Source organism: Temnothorax americanus, unplaced genomic scaffold, assembly GCF_048541705.1.
Source record: "Temnothorax americanus isolate GAGA-0224 unplaced genomic scaffold, ASM4854170v1 Scaffold97, whole genome shotgun sequence".
Classification (NCBI taxonomy): domain Eukaryota; kingdom Metazoa; phylum Arthropoda; class Insecta; order Hymenoptera; family Formicidae; genus Temnothorax; species Temnothorax americanus.
The window spans coordinates 75,086-100,882 of record NW_027509820.1 but is presented as its reverse complement, the minus strand read 5'-3'; the positions used below and the strand labels follow the sequence as shown (position 1 = coordinate 100,882).

At 36.2% G+C, this 25,797-nt stretch overlaps 1 protein-coding gene and 1 long non-coding RNA gene across 2 annotated transcripts; one reads left to right on the top strand and one right to left on the bottom strand.

Annotated features, from left to right (window-relative positions):
* Positions 1-447: 447 nt before the first annotated feature.
* Glyp (glycogen phosphorylase) lies at positions 448-25,001 on the top strand. The gene is made up of 10 exons (XM_077426188.1): positions 448-645; positions 1,050-1,364; positions 4,997-5,108; positions 5,176-5,495; positions 20,366-20,676; positions 20,758-20,872; positions 20,962-21,144; positions 21,715-22,062; positions 22,312-22,641; positions 23,699-25,001. Exons 1-10 carry the CDS (start codon positions 463-465, stop codon positions 23,852-23,854), a joined length of 2,373 nt encoding a protein of 790 aa, XP_077282314.1. The 5' UTR covers positions 448-462; the 3' UTR covers positions 23,855-25,001.
* LOC143908511 (uncharacterized) lies at positions 24,777-25,728 on the bottom strand. Its single transcript, XR_013260169.1, has 2 exons — positions 25,570-25,728; positions 24,777-25,476 (listed from the first exon to the last, which is right to left on the bottom strand). It is a non-coding gene; the product is annotated as an uncharacterized LOC143908511 (long non-coding RNA).
* Positions 25,729-25,797: the final 69 nt, after the last annotated feature.

Here is a 25,797-nt window from a genome sequence, read left to right as displayed (position 1 = left end):
AATTATTGACTATTATAGACGTTGTTATAAAAAGATAAACTTTATTGACCTTTGAACTCTAAATCCCAAGCCCATTCGCGCACAATTATATTTTTATATTTTTACTCATGTTTGTATGGAAGAAGACAGTTATTGTTGAAATGATTTTGTGAAGTTATGAGATATAGGTAATTGAAAGTCATATGTATAGTCTCTTACAACAAGCAAAGAATCTTTAATTTTAAGTTTCAATTTTTTTCGAAAATTTTGTGATAGTTTTGTATAGGAGAATCTTCTGATTTCTTATACACGACTGGCTTAGCTTTCTTCGAAAAATTAATTGATCTTTAGAGACAGAGATACGATAGCGGAATTTACGAGTTATAATCAGTCAGTTTAGTCGGCCTTGAAGAGTATACTGAAGAGATTCAAGTCTATATAGTTCTGCTGTCGCATTTTTTAATTAATCGCCTGTTTGAATTTATGACGTCACATTGGCACATCATAACATTATCAAAGTCAAATAGAACATTTCTATTTTATTACAAATTTTGCTTTTTTCAGAGAGTGTATTATTTATCTTTGGAATTTTATATGGGAAGATCATTGCAAAATACGATGATTAATTTAGGGATACAAGGGGCATGCGACGAAGCTATGTACCAGGCAAGTGTATTTTACTTAATAAAATAAATTTATTATAGAAAAATATGTCGAATATATAATGAAAAACTTTTATAATATAATTAATCATTTTTAACAATTTTTCTAAAAGAAACTTTAAACAATACTTGAAAGTATCCTATCTCGATGTGTTAAATATAAAATTATAGTACACATCAATTTTTGTAATTTTTTTGGATATTTTATTCTAATATTTATGATATAGTTCGAGTTCTTAGCATTTTATTAAAATGCAGGGAAATCATTTTTTGCGTTTGAAAAAGTGATCCTTTTACATAGAATAATTTTTTGCTATTTTTCTTTATCTTTGCTTAAAAAACAGTCGACTCTTAATCATCTTATAATTGTGATTGCAAATTTATTGTGTAAATGTACCCATCTCGTAGATGGGTTTGGATATAGAAGAATTGGAAGAACTCGAGGAAGATGCTGGACTCGGTAACGGAGGACTAGGTCGTCTAGCAGCCTGCTTTTTGGACAGCATGGCCACGTTAGGTTTAGCCGCTTACGGATACGGTATACGTTACGAATACGGTATATTCACACAAAAGATAAAGAACGGCGAGCAAATAGAGGAACCTGACGATTGGCTTAGATATGGCAATCCCTGGGAGAAAGCTCGGCCAGAATTTATGCTGCCGGTGAACTTTTACGGTCACGTGATTGATACCCTTGAGGGCAAGAAATGGGTGAATACGCAGGTAATAGATTAGTTTAATGTATGATACTTTGCACTCAGAATGTATATTGTTGAATGTAGCTTTCACTATATATCACAACCATTTTAGACTGTTTCTCTTTTTTTAAAGAAAATGCGGAGGCAATTTTCGAACAATTTAATAGAAATTTAAGTTAGAAATCTTGCAAGAGAAAATGTATGACGGAATTATGTGCACCAATGTCAAATCGTTCTCGTTTCAACAGAATTTTAATTAAAAGTTGGTATACAAAAGCGAATTAAGTTAGAAAGAAAATAATGAGCTTTCATGATGTTTTGGTAGAGAAAAAATTATCTTTAAATGTAGAAAAGGCTACAATTAAAAGAATGTTCAATGATTTTAAAACACTTCGTATAAATGATCCGTAGTAAATAATAGTTCCCGCGAAAAACGATCTAATATGAATATAATTAAAATCATATTAAATCATATTAAATTTGGGTAAAATTTAAATTAATTCCAGATTTTATATTAAAATTATATTTGTTTAAATACAGTTTTAATTTGCACTTATTAAAATCAGTTATGTAGATTAAATATGATCCACAATAAAATAGGGCTTTAATTAAAATTTAATTAGATCACTTATGTGGATCATATAACACTTCGAATCAAATATGGTTTTAATTTGTATTTAATAAGATAACTTATGTGGATTATATATGATCCAGAACCATACATGATGCAGAATATTTATATATAAGACTTTAATAAAAAGTTAATGTGTTCTGTATGCGACTTTTACTCGATTCAATTGCGACTTTAACCCGAAGGGCCTAGCGGAGTAAGCATGTGAAATCAGCCCTTGATTATACAAAGCTGACATTAATGTCACAAGTTAGTACCAATATGATAAAACTTTCCACCAAATATTATTTTAAAAAATTCATTTTTTTAGAAGTTATGCAGGGAAAAAGTAAAATAAAGAAATATATTTTTCTCGAAAACCACTTGACCGATCTTGATGAAAAAAATATATGTTATGTAGACTAATAAAACTAATTAACAAAAAAAATGTTTAAAATGTTTGCCAAAAAAAAGACCAAAAAAAAATATTTGAATTTTTAAATATTTTTTTTAGGGTGATATTTTCGAGGTACCCCTTTGAAATTATTTTTACGAAAATTTCTCTTAAAATGTCCACTATAACATATATTTTTTTCAATTTTTTTTAAATGGTGGAACATAGTTAAAAATACGAAAATCGTAAGCGTCGCGTCACTCCGGCGCACAGTGCAGTGCCATTCCGCGTTGCGGGTGTTCGATGTAACTTTACTAGCACATATGTACGTCTGCAATTAGCCTATAATATGTATACTTATTAATTTTTATAGTTTTCAGAGTTTACCACGTGGAGGTTGCACACGGTTTTAAACTCCTTATTGGGGTGCTTTTTTAACGGAGTCCCCTCGCCTTTCACTACGTTTCCGTAAAATCAGAGTGCTTTTTTAACGTGAGTCCCTTCGCCTCTCACTACGTTTCCGTAAAATCGGGGTGTTTTTTTAACGTGAGTCCCCTCGCTTTTCACTACGTTTCCGTAAAATCAGGGTGCTTTTTTAACGTGAGTCTCTTTGCCTCTCACTACGTTTCCGTAAAATCGGGGTGCTTTTTGAATGTAAGACCCCTCGTCTCTCATTACACCCTACACCTACAATTTATTTAATCTTCTTCACTATCACACTGTCTATTACTGGAATGTTATTTGTTTTCTTAAACAGATCGCTAATGGGCTACGAACAATTGGATGCTGCTGTCATATTGCTGCAATTATATATTATCTATTTCATGCAAGATATTTAGCGAAAATTTTGAAACCAGCAGAAATACTGAGCGATCTGTTTAAAAAAACAAATAACATTCCAGTAATAGACAGTGATAGTGAAGAAGATTAAATAAAATCGTAGGTGTAAGGCGTAATGAGAAGCGAGAGGTCTTACATTCAAAAAGCACCCCGATTTTACAGAAACGTAGTGAGAGGCGAAGGGACTCACGTTAAAAAAGCACCCTGATTTTACGGAAACGTAGTGAAAGGCGAGAGGACTCACGTTAAAAAAGCACCCCGATTTTACGGAAATATAGTGAGAGGCGAGGGGACTCACGTTAAAAAAGCCCCCAATAAGGAGTTTAAAACCGTACTGCAACCTCCACGTAGTAAACTCTGGAAACTATAAAAATTAAAAAGTATACATATTATAAGCTAATTGCAGACGTACATATGTGCTAGTAAATAAGTTACATCGAACACCCGCAACGCGGAATGGCACTGCACTGGTGCGCCGGAGTGACGCGACGCTTACAATTTTCGTATTTTTAATTATGTTCCACCATTTAAAAAAAATTGAAAAAAATATATGTTATAGTGGACACTTTAAGAGAAATTTTCGTAAAAATTTCAAAGAAGTACCTCAAAAATATCACCCTAAAAAAATATTAAAAAATTCAAATATTTTTTTTGGTCTTTTTTTTGACAAACATTTTGGACATTTTTTTTTGTTAATTAGTTTTATTAGTCTACAAAACATATATTTTTTTCATCAAGATCGGTCAAGTGGTTTTCGAGAAAAATACATTTCTTTATTTTACTTTCTCCCTGCATAACTTATAAAAAAGTGGATTTTTTAAAATAATGTTTGGTGGAAAGTTTTATCATATTGGTACTAACTTGTGACATTAATGTCAGCTCTGTATGATCAAGGGCCAATTTCACATGCTTATTCCGCTAGGCCCTTTGGTTTTAATTTGATTCTTATTAAAACGTAATTTTGTTTAAATAATGTTTAAATAATATTTGCGGTAAAATTTGTTTCTTTATTTGTCGAATTTAACATGTAAAATATTTGATTCAAATTAAAAAAATAATAATATAGTCATATAAGATTATATATGATCAGATCAGAATATTGCATCTCAAAGTATCCGATAGATGGCATTCGATGTGATCTGTTTCTCGTAATTAAAATTTGACAAAGAGTGTTATAAGATTACGGTATCAAGAAGACACGACACTGTCTCGGAACGACACAATTTTTGTATGAGTTATATCGTGAAGTCTACTCTTATAATAAAGTAGCACGCTTAAAAAATAAAATTTTATATAATCTTGTTTAAGTTTAAATTGGTATAACTTTAAATTTAAAACAAAATTATATAAAATTCTAATAAGATCAAATAACATTTATATATGACAAATTTGACTTATATGACTTGTATGATTATATTTGACTTATATGATTATATTTGACTTATATGATTAGATTTGACTTATATTTAATATATATGATTTATATATGATTATATTTAACAAATTAATTTTGAATTTATTACCATATTTAATCCACATTTGGCAAATTAAAACCATATTAACTCTGCATTTTTTTTTGTCTGTGCGGCTGATTTTGCATATTTTAACAAAGCAAGGTCCAGTTTAATCCATATATAGATTAAATAAGATGGGGTACTTTAATTTGATTTAAATATGACATATTTAAATTATAATTGATTTGCATATTCGATTCTAATAAGATTCTTAATAAATTCATATAAGCTTTTAATACGGTTTTAATACAATCGTTTTTCGCGGGTTATGCTATTTTATGTAATATTGGTTGTTACAGGTCATTTTTGCTATGCCCTATGACAGTCCAATCCCTGGCTACAAAAACAATGTTGTCAATACATTAAGACTGTGGTCCGCAAAGTCGCCCACAGAATTTAATTTGAAGTTCTGTAAGTATCAAACTGATAAGTTTCCGCGTATGACAGCAGTTTTTCCATATATCGTTGACTGTTTCAGTTAACGACGGTGACTATATACAGGCAGTGATTGATCGTACTTTGGCGGAAAATATCTCCAGAGTTCTTTATCCTAACGATAATTTCTTCGAGGGCAAAGAGCTTAGGTTGAAGCAGGAATACTTTATGGTAGCTGCCACTTTGCAAGACATCATCCGAAGATACAAGTCTAGCAAATTCGGCTCAAGGGAGCATTATAGAACAGATTTCACAGCTTTCCCCGATAAAGTAGCTATTCAACTCAATGATACACATCCCTCGCTAGCTATTCCCGAACTGATGAGAATTCTCATCGATGTTGAAAAACTTTCTTGGGAGGAGGTACGTTTATTATATAGAAGTTGTCTATCCACAGAAAAAAGATATTTCAAGAAAACATTGTTAAATTAAGAAAACAAATTTTTTTAAGCATAATTTTATTATATATGAATGAATTTCTAATAAAATAATCTTTGACTTAGTGATACAAAAATTTAAAAAAAAATGGCGTTATTTAAAAAAAATTTTTAAATATGATTTTTAATTATTTTAAAGTACTTTTAAAACTACTTAACTTTTAATTTAAATAAATTTTTTCTATTTTTTATAGTTTCGAGCGATATTCACTCTGATAATAAAAAAAATAATTTTTTTTAAAGGGGTGTTTTATTCTCTAAACGCGATTGGGCACGTATAAAAAAATACATGTTCCTTATTTTGATTCACAATATTCAGAATACAACATATTAAAAGCTCCATCAAAATTGGAGAAAAACATTTCTGTGAAAAAAAGTGATGAGAAAAAAATATTTTTATGTAAGGATGGATAGATAGATAAAAATAATGTGCTTTATATTTTATATCAAAGTATCTTAGAATATGAATTATTTCATAAACTAGTAATTTTTAGTTTATTAGTTTTATTATACTTTTATATGCAGAATATCAAGAGGCACTGATTTATGTAAAAAAATTTATATGTAAAATTAATTTATATTTTATTCTATTCTATTTAAGAAAAATGAAAGTAACTTTGATATAACGTTTGAGTCAAAATCAAATTAAAATCATTATTAGCGTTTCTCGAAATCAAACAACTTTTGGTTTGAAATATTCCCGGGGAAAAAAATTATATATAATCATATAAAATTATATATAAATGATCATATATAATTATATATAATTATATATAACTTTATATTAAGATTTACTTTCAAAGGATTATATATTATTATACAAAATTATATATAATTTTATATATATAGTAATATATAATGAATAAATAAAAAGTGAAATGAATTTATTCCATATAGGTATATATTATAACTTGGCACTGCTTGACGTGAGACAGTGCCGTGTGTATCTTGATACCGTTTTTATATCACTGTTCATCTAATTTTAAATACGAGAAACGAATCTTATTGAATGCCATCTATTGGATAATCCGAATTTAAAGTTTATATATTGTAGAATATTGATTAATGTTAATGTCAAGATAACTCTCTTTTGAGAGGTCAGGTTTGCTTCGTCCACGTAACACGAGTATACTATATGAACACGTTTCGGATAACTTAATATCAACCGTATATTTCCTCTCGTTACAATAAATGCGCGAAGTCCATTGCACGAACTCACGAACGAACCGATTTATAATACGGAGAACGTCGGGAAAGGTACAAAGGCTAAAGCCCTCCGACGCACGTCCGATCGCTTCGGTATCTCGAATACTTCTCTCCTGAACACGCCCGGACCGAGCCAGAACATGCTTAAACTTGTACGACCGTTACGCAGACGACATCCCGGACGCTCCCCTCGGTCGAGCTATCGTCTGGACAGGTTCGAAGTGAAGTTCTTTCCTTTTTGCGGCTTGCTGGGCACATTCTTTTTTGGCATGCACGAAGATGTGATACGATGCATTTGGTCCAGAAATTGATCGATGTCTTCCGAGTTCAACGCTGTCGCCATTCCCCTCAACGCCATATTTATGATGCCATCTATTATTAATTGAATTTTATCGACTTCTGGAAGTGTCACACTTTGCATTAAATCCAACTTGTCCATGGCGTAGTCCATAAAAGATTCCTTTGGGAAGTTCCACGTACGAACTTCTATTTTCTTCATATGCACGTACAATAGTGTTCTTCGTTTGAACCTCTTTGTTATTGTTTCTTTAAAACTTGTCCAAGAACGGTTGACAGTTCCTGTATTGTGAACAAACCGACGTTGAGCGTTGCCAATCAATTTGCTTGTCGCAGCTAAAAGCGCGATCTCGTGTGTCACACCATGAATTCGTGCCACACTTTCTACTTTATTGAGCCACAACACAATGTCCTCATCTTCAGTGCCGCCGAAATTCGATAGCTGGGATGCCAACAGATTCACCGTCTGTGCCGGTGGTACTGACGAGACGAATGAGCGGCCAGATTGATCCGTTGATGACGGTGATGGAGCTTGAGCGTTACTTCTCGGGCTCGTATTCATCATCGCCAGCATTTGTTGCATCAATTCTCGATTCTGTCTTGGACTGCTCGGACATCCATTCTTGATTCTGTTGCTGCATCAGTTCCCTCTCTTGTCTTAACTGTTGAGATAAAACAGCACAGAATTGCATCATGTCGGAAGATTCTGTCGTAACGGTCCTTGCTTCATTTACTTGAGCGGGTGGACCGGTGTGAGTGGAATGCGCCGTTCGCGATGTTTGATTTGAGGCTGAACTCTGTCGCTTAAATCTCTGCCGAAATCACCAAGCGGACCATTCCTCTCGAGGTGCGTTATAATTGCCTGCACGCACTGAGCTCTATCTTCGAATAACATTAAACCATAGTTTTGAGCCTCTTCTTGAAGTTCTTCTAAGGAGAGCCTCTCTAAACGGGCGCGGATTTTCGTTGCTTCCATCGTTCAGTTCTTCTATCGGAACTTAACACGCGACCGTAATACTTCCCGCGCACGTGCCCTTAGGCTTGCGAGCACGTATAAGAAGCGTGCACACGTATGCGCACTCACGACGGAATCCGCGCGATGCGGAAATGCGAACGATCTTTCGCACTTTCGTTACACGGCTAATTAAGCCTAACGAGAGTATTGACGAATCAGACCTCTCGGTGAAATCTTGTTGTATTAACAAGAACAGAAGGTAAAGGGTTTCCGTGGTAAAAGTCAATGGACACTGTTCCACTATGACCGCACACGACGGTTGTATCCCACTTCTGATCTGTAGAATATTGATTAATGTTGTGGTGTATGGAGGAAGAGGTTCGCAGAGGGAAAAATGATTCACTCTTAGAATACTCCGGAATACGTCCGTTTATTGCTGACTCCGGATTGCTTCTGGTCGGAGCACCAGATACGGGGGAAGATCGGAGCATCAGCTTCCGCCGTCGCATTCGTACTCATCAGTAACCGTGATAAACAATGCGCATTTGCATTCTGTTTAGAGTTTTTGTATTTAATTTCAAATGAGAAACCCTGTAGGAATATTGCGTAATGTTGCATCCGCATAGCCGAGTACGCGGGTAAAGCTTTTGCGCGGCGTGATTCCTTTATCAGGCTAGTACGCGCTTCTCGCCGGCTGTGGGAGAGATCCCATCCTCGTCGCCAATTCTCTGTGGTGTATGGAGGCAGAGGTTCGCAGAGGGAAAAATGATTCACTCTTAAGATACTCCGGAATACGTCCGTTTATTGCTGACTCCGGATTGCTTCTGGTCGGAGCACCAGATACGGGAGAAGGCCGGAGCATCGGCTCCGATTCGCATGCCTCATCGGTACTTGTCGCGCCCGCTCGCGACTACCTACGTCAAGCTCTACGTTTTGTAAATCGCGACCGCGTGCGACGCGTGACATTTTTGGGAAACGTATAACATAACAAATGTTAATGTCAGAATAACTCTCTTTTGAGAGGTCAAGCTTGCTTCGTCCACGTAACACGAGTTTACTTTGCGAGGAATACGTAGGATACGAGCAGGAAAAAAGGAGGAATGAACACGTTTCGGATAACTTAATATCAACCGTATATTTTCTCTCGTTACAATAAATGCGCGAAGTCCATTGCACGAACTCACGAACGAACCGATTTATAATACGGAGAACGCCGGGAAAGGTACAAAGGCTAATGGGAATGGCTAAACTGCGATACGCTATCTGGTGGCGAAAACAGAACTAAAAAGAGTAGGTCGCCGGCTGCCACATAAATAAATCGACTTAAAAACTATTGGACCGAACTTGTATTAAAAATATATAAAATAGGGGTAGAATTTTCCGGGGAGTGCTATAGAGTGTATAGTTTTTCGTTATCTATTTTCTGGAAACCGATTTTTTTTAATTTTTTACTCGTAAGAATTAGAAAAATTAAAAAAATCGGTTTCCAGAAAATTGGTAACGAAAAACTACACACTCTATAGTACTTTCTGGAAAATTCTACCCCTATTTTATATACTTTTGATAAAAATTTGGTCCAATAGTTTTTAAGTTAAAAACGGCCAAACATACACCACCCGTAAAAATTTTATATAATAGTATAGAAGAGTAGATCGCCAGCTGCCACATAAATAAATCGAATTGCGGCATGAAGACGTCGAATTGGTAAAATTGCATATTTCACTTATGGGCAGTCTCATTTTAATTACTGAAATCTATATATATAAAGGAAGATGTCCTGACTGACTGACTGACTCATCAACGCCCAGCCCAAATCCCTGAATCGAATTTTTATCAAAAGTATATGAAATAGGGGTAGAATTTTCTGGGGAGTGCCACTATGTGTATAGTTTTTTGTTAACGATTTTCTGGAAACCGATTTTTTTAAATTTTCCAATTTTTTAATTAAAAGAATTAGAAAAACCGGTTTCCAGAAAATCGGTAACAAAAAACTATACACATAGTGGCACTCCCCGAAAAATTTTACCCCTATTTCATATACTTTTGGTAAAAATTCGGTTGAGGGAATAAGCACATACGTCGTATTGTAGAGTGACAAGTGACCTACTCTCTCCGGCCATTTTGCCTTGTGACGTCACGACCGCCAATCCCAAAAGTCCTCCGACGCACGTCCGATCGCTTCGGTATCTCGAATATTTCTCTCCTGAACACGCCCGGACTAAGCCAGAATATGCTCAAACTTGTACGACCGTTACGCTTCTCGAAAGTTCTTCTTCTTCTTCTTCTTCTTCTTAACTCCCTAATGAATCTCCGGTTATGAGAACCGTAGTACCACGCTTTCTTTACAAGACAACGGGACCAGCGCAGGGGGACGCTGGGGCCTTCTTGTGTATTTTGCAGGAGGTTCTAAGCCATTATATCTTCGCTGAGATCGACAACCAAAAAAAAAAAAAAAAAAAAAAAAAAAACGCGTGTAAAAATGTATAGCTTAAGTTTACATTTTTTTATGAAAGAAAGAATAGCCTTAACTATCTTATAATTTACATTGCTAAACAAGTATAAACATGAAAAAGGAGCCAAAAGCTTAAGTTCAAATAGAGATTGCAAAAACTTTTTTCTATTATCTTCAAGTAAACTACATGACCAAAAAACATGCTCCATGTCCTGAATCTCGGAACTGCACGGGCATGAGGGAGATTCGCTGATACCAAACTTATATTTAATAACATTAGTATAAGGGTAACCAGCAAGCAGACGGGCCATTATTCCAAAATCGCTTCTGCAGATTCTAAATTTAGAAAGAAATATCAGGTTCAAGTTTAAGTCAGCCAGATTATTTATATAAAACCTGCCCGAACCGTGTTATTAATATGGTCCATGAACTTAGCATCTATGTCGATGTACGCTTGCAAAAGATGCGAGGACATGTCCTTATGAGAGACTTTATTATTAAGTAAGGTGCCATTTATTGAGGCCTCCTTGGCAGCCGAGTCGGCCTGCTCGTTACCCAATATTCCCCGATGTGCAGGGCACCAAGAGAATTTGATCGTACATCCGCATGATGTGGCAAGACTAAGCTTTGTCTTGATATTCGGAATTAAAGGGCTAAGCTTATCGTTACAGAAAGGTTTTACATTAGCAATGGTCTGTAACACGCTCAACGAATCCGTACATATATTTACATGGTACCATGAATTTGAAAGTGTTAAGTCTAAGGCGGCAATGATTGCCAAAGCTTCGGCGGAAAAGGAACTCGTAAATTTGTTCAACTTGAACCGTAAAGTAATGTTCTGTTGAGGGATCCTTATCGAGCAACCCGCAATCGGTACTTCATTCCTCCCCGATTTATAGCCGTCAGTGAAAATATCTATCTCTGAAAAGGAAGATCTATTCAACGAAATTAGATTCGTGAAGGCGAGATTAGGGTTACCATTATCTTTAGCAAACTGCCCAGAGGTACTATCAATGGAAGGATCAATAGCAAAAATATGATGGGGAAAGGAGAAAACCGGATGTATATCCCAGGTGTATAAATGACTGCAAAACGGGGCGACCACAGACCATCGAGAAACTATGAAAGGAATATTACTAGGAGCTATGTTTTGGCGATTACTCAGCCAATGCAAATTGGAAACTTTGTTTATCAACCTATTATTACGTAACTGAATAGATCTGCCCAGAAACTGATCACATTTATACGATATCCTCCTAATAAGCGATTTCTGACCCGAAAACGCCCAGCATACCCTGTTGGATGAAGACTTAGGGATATTCACTGCCACCTTATAAGCCGAACATAGAAAGCTTTCGACGGTCCTGAGGTGAGATCGAGCGGCACTAATATACCACGTAGAGCACCATTCACAGATAGCTCAAATAGTAGCGTTTATAAAGTTAATAGCTAAGATGGGACTATATATATATATTGTTACGCTCGTCGAGTAAGCTCGCCGCCGTAACACTATCGCGCACTCCACACTCGCGCACGTATTTTGCGAAACTCGCAAAAGGAAAGAGAACTCAAAAAAACTTAAGAAATGCGTTTATTCCAAGTTCGTAAAACAGAACGCGTGAGGATTCCAAAAATCCGCCAGACAGAAAATCAATAAATCCATAAACAAACTCCCGTTGTCAAGGAGCGCGCTTCACAGCTTTCCCCGACTTCTCTACTCAGTGTCCAGCACGGGCGTAACATTGTCCCCCTCTTCTTAAGTTGTCGTCCCGACAACTAGAGGAAAGTTACAAGCAGTTTCTTTCTCTTAGATTTCCGGGAACTTGAAACGCTTCCTGCTCTACCTCGAGCTAAGCTGCGAGTTAACGAGCTTCGTTTCTTCCCTCAATCCAAAAACGCTTTTTTCCACGTGTGAACCTCTTCAACGTCGGCTTTCCTTCTGCTACCAGCGCTATCCTCTTGAGAGTCTTCGGACTTTTTCTCAAAGAATTCCTTAAGAAAAAAAGGAATCCCCCTATCAAAACTACAAATTCGGGAACAGAAAAAGTTTTCTTGACTCTCTGACACCGTTTCCTCAAAAACCGAAGAGAAAACGCTTCCTACCCCTATTTTTGAAAGAAAATCCGCTCCTAGAATACACTCGTCTTTTATGGCCGCTATGATTACCGGAAAATTCAAAGAAAATTTTCCTATTTCGATTCCAACCACCACTCTATGTTTTATAGGAACCGTTTCTCCCGTTGGATAGGTCAAGAAAAATCTCTCTACAGGAGTGGGTGATTGCAAAGAACCTAACAAATCTTCCCTAAGTACCGACACATCGGAGCCCGTATCTATTCTAAAGACGCAAGTCCGGCCATTAACTCGGCCGCGAAAACAAAAATCATTTAACCCGTTATTTATCCTACTTAATTTCGCAGGGCCTTTGCACCCCTGAGCCGAACATGCCCCGCTGAGCTCGGCTATTCTGAGTTTCTCTTCTCTTCGGTAGTTAGAGAAGGGCACTCCGACCGAAAGTGCCCTTTGGCACCGCACTGCCAGCACTCTTTTTCCTCACGCCCAAATCTTGTCCTGAAACCCGAATTCTTCTTAAAATTTGCAGAACTCTTTCCATCTTTTTCATTCTCCGCCGATTTAATGTCGTTCCCAGCTTTGCCTTTTCCGAGATCTCTACTTTCAAATTTCCGCGAAAAACTATTCGCTTGGATGACTTTTATTGCCATGGCCCTCTCTATGGCGGCTCTCAAGGAAGTTAATCCCTCTAACTGAAGAGTTCGTTTTACGAAACCGTCAGAAAGCGCCGCAACGAACTGGGCGCACGCAATCTTATCCCGCACCTCGGCCGAGCATTTCGAATAGGCTAAACGCGCTAAACGTTTTAAATCCGCTCCCAAAACGGGCAGATCTTCTCCGGGTTTTTGTCTCCGATTAGTGAACTGGGTGTAAAACGTTTGAGACATATGCGCTTCGCCAAAACGCAACTCTAACCTAGCCTCTAATTCAGAATAGCGAAGGCTCTCGAATTCGGTTACCCCATCCAATACGGCACGCGCTTTCCCTCTTAAGCTCGAGGCTAAAGCCACGGTTCTCGAAGATTCCACCCAGCCATTCGCTTGCGCAATTAAATTGAACTGTGCTAAATATTCGCGCAGAGGAACAGTCCCGTCGAACGTGTCGGGCTTTAATTTATAACCGAGCGCCGTCTCAGTCGAACCTCCACACGCGGCGCGCCCCGCACACGCGCCCTCACCCGCGCTTATTTCACGCGTCGCCTCATTCGAAATTCCGCCGCGAAAAACATTATTGGAGGGACTTAACTGATGTACGGCGAGTTGCTCCTGAAGACGTGCCACTGCAGCATCGCGTTCCTTCAGGCGAGCCTCCAACTCGCTGCGGAAAAACTGTTGCTCCTGCTGCTCTAGCCGCCGCTCCTGGCGCAGCTTTTGAAGCTCCAAGTAGACAGCTTTGAAAACACCCGCCTCTGCCTCCGTCGCCCCCGCATCCTGCGGATGGGTCGCGCCCGCCTCCGTTGTTGCCGACGCCGCGGCCTGCGAACGGGTCCTCGGCGGGGTGTGCGTGGTCGTCATCCTGTTCGGGATACTGCGTTCGTCGCCTCGTATCCCGGACAAGCCCCCAAAATGTTACGCTCGTCGAGTAAGCTCGCCGTAACACTATCGCGCACTCCACACTCGCGCACGTTTTTTGCGAAACTCGCAAAAGGAAAGAGAACTCAAAGAAACTTAAGAAATGCGTTTATTCCAAGCTCGTAAAACAGAACGCGTGCGGATTCCAAAAATCCGCCAGACAGAAAATCAATAAATCCATAAACAAACTCCCGTTGTCAAGGAGCGCGCTTCACAGCTTTCCCCGACTTTTCTACTCAGTGTCCAGCACGGGCGTAACAATATATATAATACCTCATGTTCCTCCGGCAAGCCATCTCAAGATATTCACAAAAGTAAAAGTTTTTGTTCGCAGAGAAGAGATATGCTCCTTCCATCTAAGACCACTATCCAGAACTAAGCCCAAATATCTAATGTAAAGGCTCAGAGGTATGATGCCACCAGGCAAATCTAGACCCTCAGAAAGGGTCAAAGATCTTTTTCGATGGAAAACAATGAACTGAGTCTTCGGGAGAGAGATCGACAGATCTAAGTCGTTCAACCACTCCTCCAACCTGATAAAAGTCAATCTCAAGCAAGAGATAATATTATCCAGTCGCTCAGCCGAGCACAAGATCGCGATATCATCAGTATACTGTAATATAATCGCGTTATGAGGAACATGAAGTAGAATAGCCCTGACATATAAATTAAATAATATCGGACTCAGAACTGATCCCTGAGGCAAGCCCCTCTGCAAAAGCCTGCTACCATACGAGCAGCCTGACTCATAGAAACAAGCTGTCCTAGGGGAAAGAAAGCATTTAAAGAATCTCTTATATCCGGAAGGGATGTTGAGTTTGTTTATCATGCTAAACAAAATGCAAGGGTTGACATTGTCATAAGCCGCTTTAATGTCCAAAAAGAGAGCCCCCGTCCAGATTGATAAGAGCCAAACAGTCGTCACATGATTTCCCCCTCCAAAATCCGAATTGGCAGTTAGGTAAAAGCATCTCTAATTTAATATGCTTCTCGAATCGGCCCTTGATCAATTTTTCAAATATTTTAAGGACATTAGAGGCCAAAAAGATAGGCCTAAAATCCACTTTGTTAGGTTTAGGTATAAGCACCACATCAAAACATTGCCATTGAGAAGGGTAAGACCATCACGGATAATTAAATTAAAAATATCCAAGAAATTTGATTTAGCAGAGACAGGCAGTAGCTTCATAAGGTGATAACCGATAAGGTCCGGGCCGGGGGAACTAGAGCTTTTAGAAGAGGTAATAACAGCATCAAGTTTATATAAAGAAAATTCATCATCAAATAGAGAAGGGAACGGAGTATCCGATATGTTTTCAAATTAATTATTCACCCAAGGTGGTGAGATGGTATCGATGTATCTGTGAATATTTTGCAATTATCTACTTGAAGATGAAGTGTTTGGTTTGAAGAAAATGGAATTTTTTAAAGAATTGATCGTTTTCCAGAAAGTCTTAATGTTAAAATTTTCGTTCAGATCATTAATAAAGTTGAAGAAGTTCTCTCTCTTTCTGCGACGAATTATCTTTCTAGCCTCATCAGAACTTTTCTTGTATAGTTCCATGTTTTCTGGTAAAATGGGCTCGGCAGTTCTGGAAAAATCTTCTTCTATGAGCAATGGCCTCCTCACATTCTGAGTCCCACCATGGTTTACAATTTTTTACCTTGAATTTAGATTTGTAAGATTTATAGGTTTTAGATTTCTGGTCGAAATATTGGATGTGTCCAGAAGCATCAGAGATTGATGCGCCAGATTTAAGGGCACAATCTAAGACCGATGAGGACCATCGGTCGTAAGCCTGTGCACCAGACATGTCAGTCAAAGTTAGACCTTCCATAGATTTATCAATCAATTCGCTAAAGTAATCTTTGTTCATTTTAATCAAGCTCATCCTAGGTCTTTTATTGGGATTTGTAGAGTTGTTATCAGAAGAAAACTGAATATATATTTGGAAATGATCACTATTAAAGGGTTCCTCAGAAATAGACCAGGAGCAATCATGACATAAAGAACTAGAAACAAAAGTAATATCAGGGCAACTCTGGAAATGCGAATTCTTAGAAACTCTAGTGGGGTCTCCGTTGTTAAGAAGGACAAGATCGTAGCCCGAAATCGCTTCCAAAAGAGAAATTCCGTCCCTATTGTTCTTAGAAGAGCCCCATGTTTCATGTTGTGAGTTAAAGTCTCCACAGAATATAACTGGTCCCGAAGAGGCGTCCATGAAATATTGTATGAATTCCTTTCAACAGGCTTGATTGATATGCATGTCCGGAGGCTTATAGACCGAAACGACTAAGATTCGCTGATTGGATAACTTACTATTCAGAAGCGAAATGCACGTAAATTCAATGTCCGGATTATTATGAAAATCAATATTTATGAGAATAGGATCCAGTTTAGGTCTGCATAAAATGGCGGTACCGTCACCAATAAAAACATCTGGTCTATCGTTTCTGAAAGAATGAAAGTCTTTGAAGAAAAAATAGGATTTTCGTTGAAGCCAAGTTTCCTGGAGACATACTATATCGAATTCATTGATCATATTAGAAATTGAGTTTACCCGTAATGCCCCTACTGTTCCACTGCAGTATCCTCATACTTAAAAACTTAATCGAGTTTGCTAAACAAAACGCGCAAATACTGTGATACAGTATGAGCCCTTACGTGTTCGGAGTTTTCGCTGTTACATAACATTCTAATATCATTTAAGATAATACATATTCGGAGATCAAGTCCGAAGAAGCAGAATCAATCTGGAAATCTATATTTTCTCCAGGCGTAGGCCCCTCGCCAGATGGGCGAATAGTAGTTTCCAGATCAGGAGGAGGAGGGGATAAATCGGATCTGTTGCTAACACTAACCGAGCGACTCGATCTCTTACTCTTACGATGAGACCTATTACCTTCGACAATGCCATTAGGAACCACTTTGATTCAGGCGTAATAAGCTTGGGATCTAAGTTCGTTAACGGCCTGTTGACAAGATTCTATCCCTCTGGATCTGACCAATCTCTTAGCCTGAGAAAAAGAAGAGTTCGTGTAAGCCATGACAGTGTTGATAATCAAGTGGGATGTATATGAGAGACAAGAAGGATTAGATGAGGCATGTTCGCCCCTGCAATTAATACAACAGGGGGTTGTAGTACATGGTTCAGTCGCAGGATGCGACACACCACATCTAACACACAGAGATTCCCCTCTGCAAACAGCCGCAGAATGTCCCCACCTATAACAGTTCGCACAGTTACGAACTTTGTTAACAAATGGAAAAATTCCTACACTTGATTCTCCATATATAAACGAATTCCGGGAGGAGATTGGATGCAAAAGAGACTTTAATTGATAGTGAGTCCTTAATTTCGTCGCTTGTTCTGTCTCTATATTTCATCCTCTCTAGAGAGAGAATTTTAACCAAGCCATCAGGCCATGAAATCCCGTCCAGAATCTCCTCGCAGGAGAGACTAGCGTTCCTAATGACACCAGTCTTAAATATCCTATAATTAGGTATATAAACACACAAATCCGGGGGAAAGAGATTCTTATTTTCTACAAATGAATTCGCCTCTAAATATTCCTCAAATTCAACCTTTATTAGATTTTTCCCAAGTCTTTTGCATTAGTATTGATGTTGTATTTACTGCATAATAGTTTACCAATTTTCATTGGGTGAGCGTTACCAATATTATCACCATTATTGGAGACGCTCTCGATATGTACCAAGAAAGGAGAAAGAGATCCATCTGTATATCTATTCTCCAATTGAGAACGAATAAAGCGGAGACGGGATAATTATTATCTGGAACTTTCTCGTTCGTTGATTGTAACCCCACGCAGTCATTCTTCCTAAATCTCTTGGGGGAATTGCAATTTTTATCATCTTTAGGAGAGGACGAGGAACGGTTCCCTTTATTCCCTTCTTTAGTCATCATGAATCGGATGAAAGGCACCTAAATTTAAGTGTAAGTAGTATTGAATATTAAACGAAGATTATATTATAAAATTAATTCCAGCTATATATATATATATATATATATATAGCTGGAATTAATATATATATATATATATATATATACACTCAAGGGTATTATGCTTCCGAGTGTACTCGAGCAATATATGTATACACAATATCACCGCTGTTCGTAACACAGGGACACGCAAAGACTAACATGTAAACAAGCCGAACCGACCTTCAAGGCGAACTCGAGAGCGTGAACAGATCAAACGTACTCATTTCGGCAAATAATATTATGATATTAAACCCCTCAGTTGTAGGGGAGATAAATTTAAACCTCAAATTCCAACGCAACACGAAAGACAACGTATAATAATTAAATAGCAATATCGGCGCATAAGAATTATATTATAAGATCATGAGTGCTCCCGAGCGCGCTCGAATATGCGTAATAAACCAGCGGACTCGAGTGCAAAAACAGATTAAACCAACTTTTTTCAACAAATAGTATTATAATATTAAACCTCTCAATTGAAGAGAAAATAAGTTTAAACCTTAAGTTCTAACGCAACACACAAGATAAAGCATATAACAAAAAGGTAATCTATTTAATGTTGAAATTTCTTTAGACACATATTCTGGAATGATACCCGAAAGACGGTGAAAATATAAGCATGCAGATAAAGGAGAGCTGCCCGTAGGAGAAAGCAAAAACCGATATGTATGTAAACAAGACGGGCGTACTCTCAAATTAACGTGCTCGTTAATTTTAAAATTGTTCAGCCTTCGGGTATAAGGTTCTCCAAAATTAATGTTATAAAAGAAATAAATTAATCATAAATATCTCTATACAATAATAACACGTACAAACTATATTCCAAGATCATGAAATTTCATTAAATAATAGTAATCAGGTCTGTTAGGCCTTGTATGCTAACGCATAGAATAATGAAATTTCATTAAAGTCATAAAATACTTAGACAGTGAACGGAAATATAATATAACAAAATATCAAGTGATCTAGAATAATTATAAGCGAGTATAATTGAAAGTTTGGTATCGGCGAACGTATATGCAAATAAGAAGAATATATTCTATCAAGCTAAGGTTCAGCTGAACCGTACCATACCAACAAAACCAAATAGAAGAAATATAAATGTAAAGAAAGATAAGGCGTAAGAATGAAAAGAGAAAAAATCGACAGTATAATGTGATTATATCTCACTCAATTAGCACACGGATAATCTCACAGGGTTCAGCTGTATGATCCTTGAAGTTTTCAATTAGTCTTCTCGATGGTATTTGTACGTATGGCTTCTTTTTAGTGAAAAGTTTCTATATATTTCTAAACTTTCCTGCGACTCAGTTTTTCCAGTTGCGTAGAAAGCTCTCCGTCGATCACGTAAAGACTTATCAGATCAAATCTGTTATAGGTCACAATAGACGTCGACTGCAATGGTTGTCGCATCGCAGATATTTGGCGATAAGTATTTGATAAATGTTGTAAATGTTACTTTCCCGACATTTGGATAGATTCCGCCTGAAGAGAGTACTTAGGACTTACTTACGTCTGTCTCAGACGGTGTCCCAAGACGGAATATTCTCGAAAGTTAACTCCTCATCTCGCTCAACCAATCACAACCGTCCGCCAACGCCATTGGCTCGCGCAGACACACTAACGCTTCACGCCGATCAGGTTACCGCAGCGCTTGCACGCGACAGGGGGCGCCAGTTGCCGGGAAAATTAAACGTTTATTTGTTTCTTACATTGCAGTTTGATTATATAAAATTATATATAATCTCCATGGATAAGTTTAAATGATAAAACTGAAATTTTGCTTTTTTCAGTATGCATCATGTACATTATTTATATATCTTTGACAGATAAAATTATATATAATTATATATAATTATATAAATTTATTATATATTTTTTAGGATTTATATATATATATATATATATATATATATATATATACTTATTTTTTTTTAAGTTTTCTTAGTTTACGGATTATTTTATTTGAAATATTAAATGCTTTCAAAGATTATAATTATTTTTTGTTTTGAATATTTACAACAATTTGAAATGATCGTTGAGCATCCGATGTAATTTGGTATGTTTTGAATCCATTACTATAGATGACAGAATTTTTTGGATTTCCGACTTTTATCTAATTATAAATTCAATAGTAGACCCCCCCTTGACGTCATTGACATAATGAATTACATCGTTGACAGAATGTCTTTTATTACACGCATAAACACTCGAAACAAATATCTCAACTTTTAGGCTTGGGACATTACGATACGTACTTGCGGCTATACAAACCATACGGTTCTTCCTGAAGCGTTAGAGAGATGGCCCACCAGTATGCTGGAGAGCATTCTTCCGAGACATTTGCAGATCATTTATGAAATCAATCACCTGCATCTTCAAAACGTCGCGGCCAAATGGCCCGGCAATGTGGATCGCATTCGTCGAATGTCTTTGATAGAAGAGGAAGGTGAGAAGAGGGTCAACATGGCTCATCTGTCGATCGTCGGTAGTCATGCCGTAAACGGAGTTGCTCGCATCCATTCAGAAATTATCAAAGACAGTGTGTATGTAGAGTTCTCTTTGTAAGAGTTAACAATGCTTGGAAAAAATTGATGGAATATTTAATTTCATTTACCTTTCGTTAGCTTCCAAGACTTTTACGAACTGACGCCAGAAAAATTTCAAAACAAGACGAATGGTATTACACCAAGAAGATGGCTGCTGCTCTGTAATCCAAATCTATCTGATATAATCGAGGAAGTAAGTACTCATATGGAGTATTATTTCAATAACCACGATTTTTGTTGTATATAATGTATATTTTGTGTGGTTTTTTCTATAATTCATAGAAAATCGGTAGTGAATGGACAGTTCATCTGGAGCAGTTAGAGCAATTGAAGAAATGGGCGAAGGATCCAGTGTTCCAGCGTAATGTTGTTAAAGTCAAACAGGAAAACAAATTGCGATTAGCCCAAATATTAGAGAAGGAATATGGTGTTCGGGTTAATTCAGCATCTATCTTTGATATCCAGGTCAGAATGCAGGCAACGAAAAGAGCACATAATGTTTCGGGGGGAATCCCCTTTTTATTCATTAAATTCTTTGACCGATTTCTCTTTTAATAAAAACCGATTGATCCTTTGATAAAAATATCAAAATATTATCTTTAAGTAATTAATAATTGAAAATGAGAAATGTTTGACAAATTAAGTTTTAAAAGAGAATTCTCTTTTAATTACAGAAAATTCTTTCTTAATTATAGAGAATTCTTTCTTAAGATAGAAGATAAAGTTATAATTTTTAGTTATATAATTTCAATTGGATTTTAATAGAATTTATAAGATTTATACTACCCATATATAAAATGTTAAAAATTTTGTAAATGCTAGAAATCTTAAAATTTCTGCTAAAGAAAAATCAGTCAAAGACCGTAATAAAGTCAAAAAGATACCGGATGATTTTTTTCAACTGCCTTATATAATACGTAATTGCACATTACGGCTATGGAAAATATGCGGTGATATATTTATAAATTGCACGAAAAAAGGTTCAAGGTTCGAGATTAAATGATACAGCATTAAATTGTTACGTTTTGTTGACAGGTGAAGCGCATACATGAGTACAAACGACAATTGTTGAATTGCTTACACGTTATTACTTTATACAATCGAATAAAAAGAAATCCGTCTGCTCATTTTGTTCCGAGAACTGTGATGATAGGCGGTAAAGCGGCACCAGGCTATCAATTGGCGAAGAAGATTATCAAGCTCATCTGCAGCGTCGCTAATGTGGTCAATAATGATCCGATCATTGGGGATAAGCTTAAGTTGATCTTCCTTGAAAATTATCGTGTGACTTTGGCTGAAAAGATCATACCGGCCGCAGATTTGAGCGAGCAAATTTCGACTGCTGGCACCGAGGCGTCTGGCACTGGTAACATGAAATTTATGGTCAGTAATATATTTGGTAACGAAATAAAATTGAGCCTGCGCGTAATTGCCTACATGCCTGGCAAAATAATTTTAATAAGTAATCTCCAACTTATTTGACAAATGTGTGTGTAAAATTATAAATAATTTCAATTATTTCCTGTCATGTCGTTTAATTTATTTTTCACATGACGTTTGATTGTAGTTACAATTATTTTTGTCGTAAAATTGGGTTTATCCAGACAATGAAACTTTGCATTATTCTTATAGTTGAACGGTGCGTTGACCATTGGCACCTTGGACGGGGCAAATGTAGAGATGGCGGAGGAGATGGGTAATGACAACATCTTCATTTTCGGCATGACAGTGGAAGAAGTGGAAGCTCTGAAAAGTAAAGGCTATAATGCGTACGATTACTATACTAAGCTGCCGGAAGCCAAACAATGTATCGATCAAATCCAAGGAGGATTCTTCAGCCCAAACAATCCCGATGAATTCCGAGATATCGCTGACGTATTGCTTAAGTGGGATAGGTTCCTACTCTTGGCCGATTACGAGAGCTATATAAATATGCAGGATTATGTCAGCAAAGTCTATCAGGTACTCAACCAATTAACTTTCGCATACATTTTTATTTATAAAAAATTAAAAAAAAATTTACATTATTTTATACAGAAACAAGGATAGCAAATTATTTGAAAAGGTTGTGGAAAAACTTTATTCGAACAATGACGTTTCTTTATGGAGAATAATAGGATATACATTTTAATTATAAATGCTAAAAAATTAAGAAAATATTTTTTTAATATAAAAATTTTTTCTTTATTTTGCATCTCTTTCTACAATGCGAGGAGACCAATAATTTTTTCATATTTTTGTTATGCAATCGTAATTCCTTACATTATCATTTTTTAATTTAGTGATGTAGAAAATTGAAGATTTCGAAAACTGTTGCAATGTTGAAAAACAGTACGTGTAAGTGGACATGACTTACATTCAAAATCTATAAAAAGATGTATGTATAGCTTATTTAAAGAAAACTTTCTATTTTCAATTGGGAATGAAGTAAAAGAGAGGAACACATTAACAATTTCATATAACATATAAAATTACTTTAAATATAAAATTGTATATATAATAGATGTTATAAATTATCTGGATCTATTAAATATGTCGATATACAAAGTGAGCTTGAATGACATTATTGTCAAAGTCACGATCCTGAGTAATCTTTAAAAGGTTACAAGGGTACTTATTTATACATCAGGCGCCACTTTCAATTAGAATCAGCTCCAATGGCCTCCATCTTGACATATATTGTTGAGATGATTCTAGTTTTACTTTGTATACAATTTATTACATTCATTACATAATGGTTCCACATGAGTTTCCAACTTTCCACGCGAAGCAAGAATCGCTATATCGTCCGGTGCTTGTAGTGCGAAACTAGATCTATCATTGTATAGCTCGTGTGGAAGGTTGGAAACCTGTGTGGAGCCATTTAATGTTAAACATAATCGTTGTATCTTTAGAAGACAATTGGAAGTAGTGCCCACATAATGAATAAGTACGTTACAAATTTTGTCAGGTTTTTTTATATCAAAATTTTATTCTGTAAAATCGCCCTAGTACGTAATCATTTTGCTAATTGTTTCAGGACGAGAGCAAGTGGGTAGAAATGACTATTCATAACATAGCATCGTCGGGGAAATTCTCATCAGATCGTACAATTGCAGAGTACGCGCGTGAGATTTGGGGCGTTGAACCGAACTGGCAGAAACTTCCAGATCCGCACGACCCTAATGATATTTAAGCAAATCTCGCCATGACTATTTTTTTTTTTTTTTTTTTTTTTAAGGCGTTTCGATACTCGTCTGTTTCTTCTCGTGATTAATAGTGTCCTCCCGTCGATAACATTTAGGATAACCATTCAGAATGATCACAATTGCACAAAAAAGTAGAAATTATTATACGCAAAGATATACGTTGTGATTATCTTTTACAGTGTTCTATGAATATTTGTTTATAAATATGAAGGCCTAAATGTGGCGCAAATAATGCATATGTCCTTTCATGAGTAGCCTTTTCACAACGACAATATAGTACAATGCTACTTTGATTATTAGAGTACTATTCTCTTTTCTTTTTTTTTGTAGGATTAAAGAGAATAATTTTATCATTTGATGTACCATCTGTAAATTAACGTAGCATTTATTCAAATTATCATAAACGACGAGTAAAAAAAATTTATGAATTAAAATTGGAGATTGGATATGCTTAGATGACACATGGCACGCCGTGTTATGATACTCATATATGGATTCTAGATATCATATAAATCAAATATATATAGAATTTTAATTAAATTATATGTAGATAGAATTTTTATTGACAAATTGAGCTATATTATATAACGATTCTTTATTCACGTAATGAACGAAGGTAATTAAGTAAAAAGGTCATTCAATGAAAGGATTAAAAAATAATACGCTACAAATTTTCTTGCAACATGTCTTCCGTGCAATTACACGAGTATCTATTTTGAATATCAAATAGTCTAGTCCTAATTGTGTTTGATATATTTTCCGACTGTGCGTAATTTGTACAAAAGCAATTTATAAAAATGCTGTTTCAAACGTAATAGATTCTTAATCTCAATACGAAAAAATATTTGACAAAGAACGTCAAGAAATTTAATGAATCACATAACTGTCTTATCTTTAAATGTTAATGAGATAGAGAGAAAGAAAGAGAAAGAGAGAGAGAGAGAGAGAGAGAGAGAGAGAGAGAGAGAGAGAAAGAAATATGTTTTTATTCTCTACTTTACCAGGAGATTATCTGCACACTAATTACGTCGTGGTATAGTATTTATAAGTGGCACTTATATAATACTTAAATAATATATATTATGAAGAACATTGTAATTTGTTGAAAATAAATTTATGGTGAATATTTTTGAATACGTTGTTTTTTTAGAAAATAATCGAAAGAAAAAATAGTTTCTTTGCAATTTGTGATAAATTTTTAAAGCTTCTCTTCATTGTTACATTTAATTGATAAAATTTAATATTAACTTAAATTCAACAATTTATAGTACGATTTGAGGCGGCAGTGTAGTCCAGTGGTAGAGCGCCATACTCGTAATCTGAGAAACCAGGTTCGAGTCCACTTGAGCACATAAACATGGACCTCTTTCCCTCCCTCCCTCCCTCCCAACAATGACATGCTGAAATGAGACCGGCACTACCACCATGTGAAAAACTCCATTGATTTTTGAGATTTCAAGTTACCCGTTCTCAGCCTCTAATTGCTCGGACAGCAAACGGTTCTAGGAGGTTGTGCGCTACATCGGTAGGAAGAAAATACCACATTGCAGTTTGGAGCGATTATGACGTGGGCCAAAAAACAGCCTTATTGACACCCCTCTTTTTGGGTCTAAAATCGAAAAACGCATTACACAAAACCTTTTTATACCAAGTTTTATGAATATCGGTCAAATACTTTCTAAAAAGAAATTGTTATGCGTACATGCTTTGTCGTCAAAGGGTAAAACGAGCTAAACTTCGCTTATTCTAACCATGTTCCCACCACTTGAGGATGAAATAAATGTCATTTTCCTTTCTTAAATGGTCCAAATAACAATTCTCTAGTACGTTTTTACGTTGCACTAGCGGGCCGTCTCTTTTTAACATTCTCTTTTTGAGGATAATCTGACTGAATTCGATAATTTAGCCACGCACCATTCAAAAGCTTATA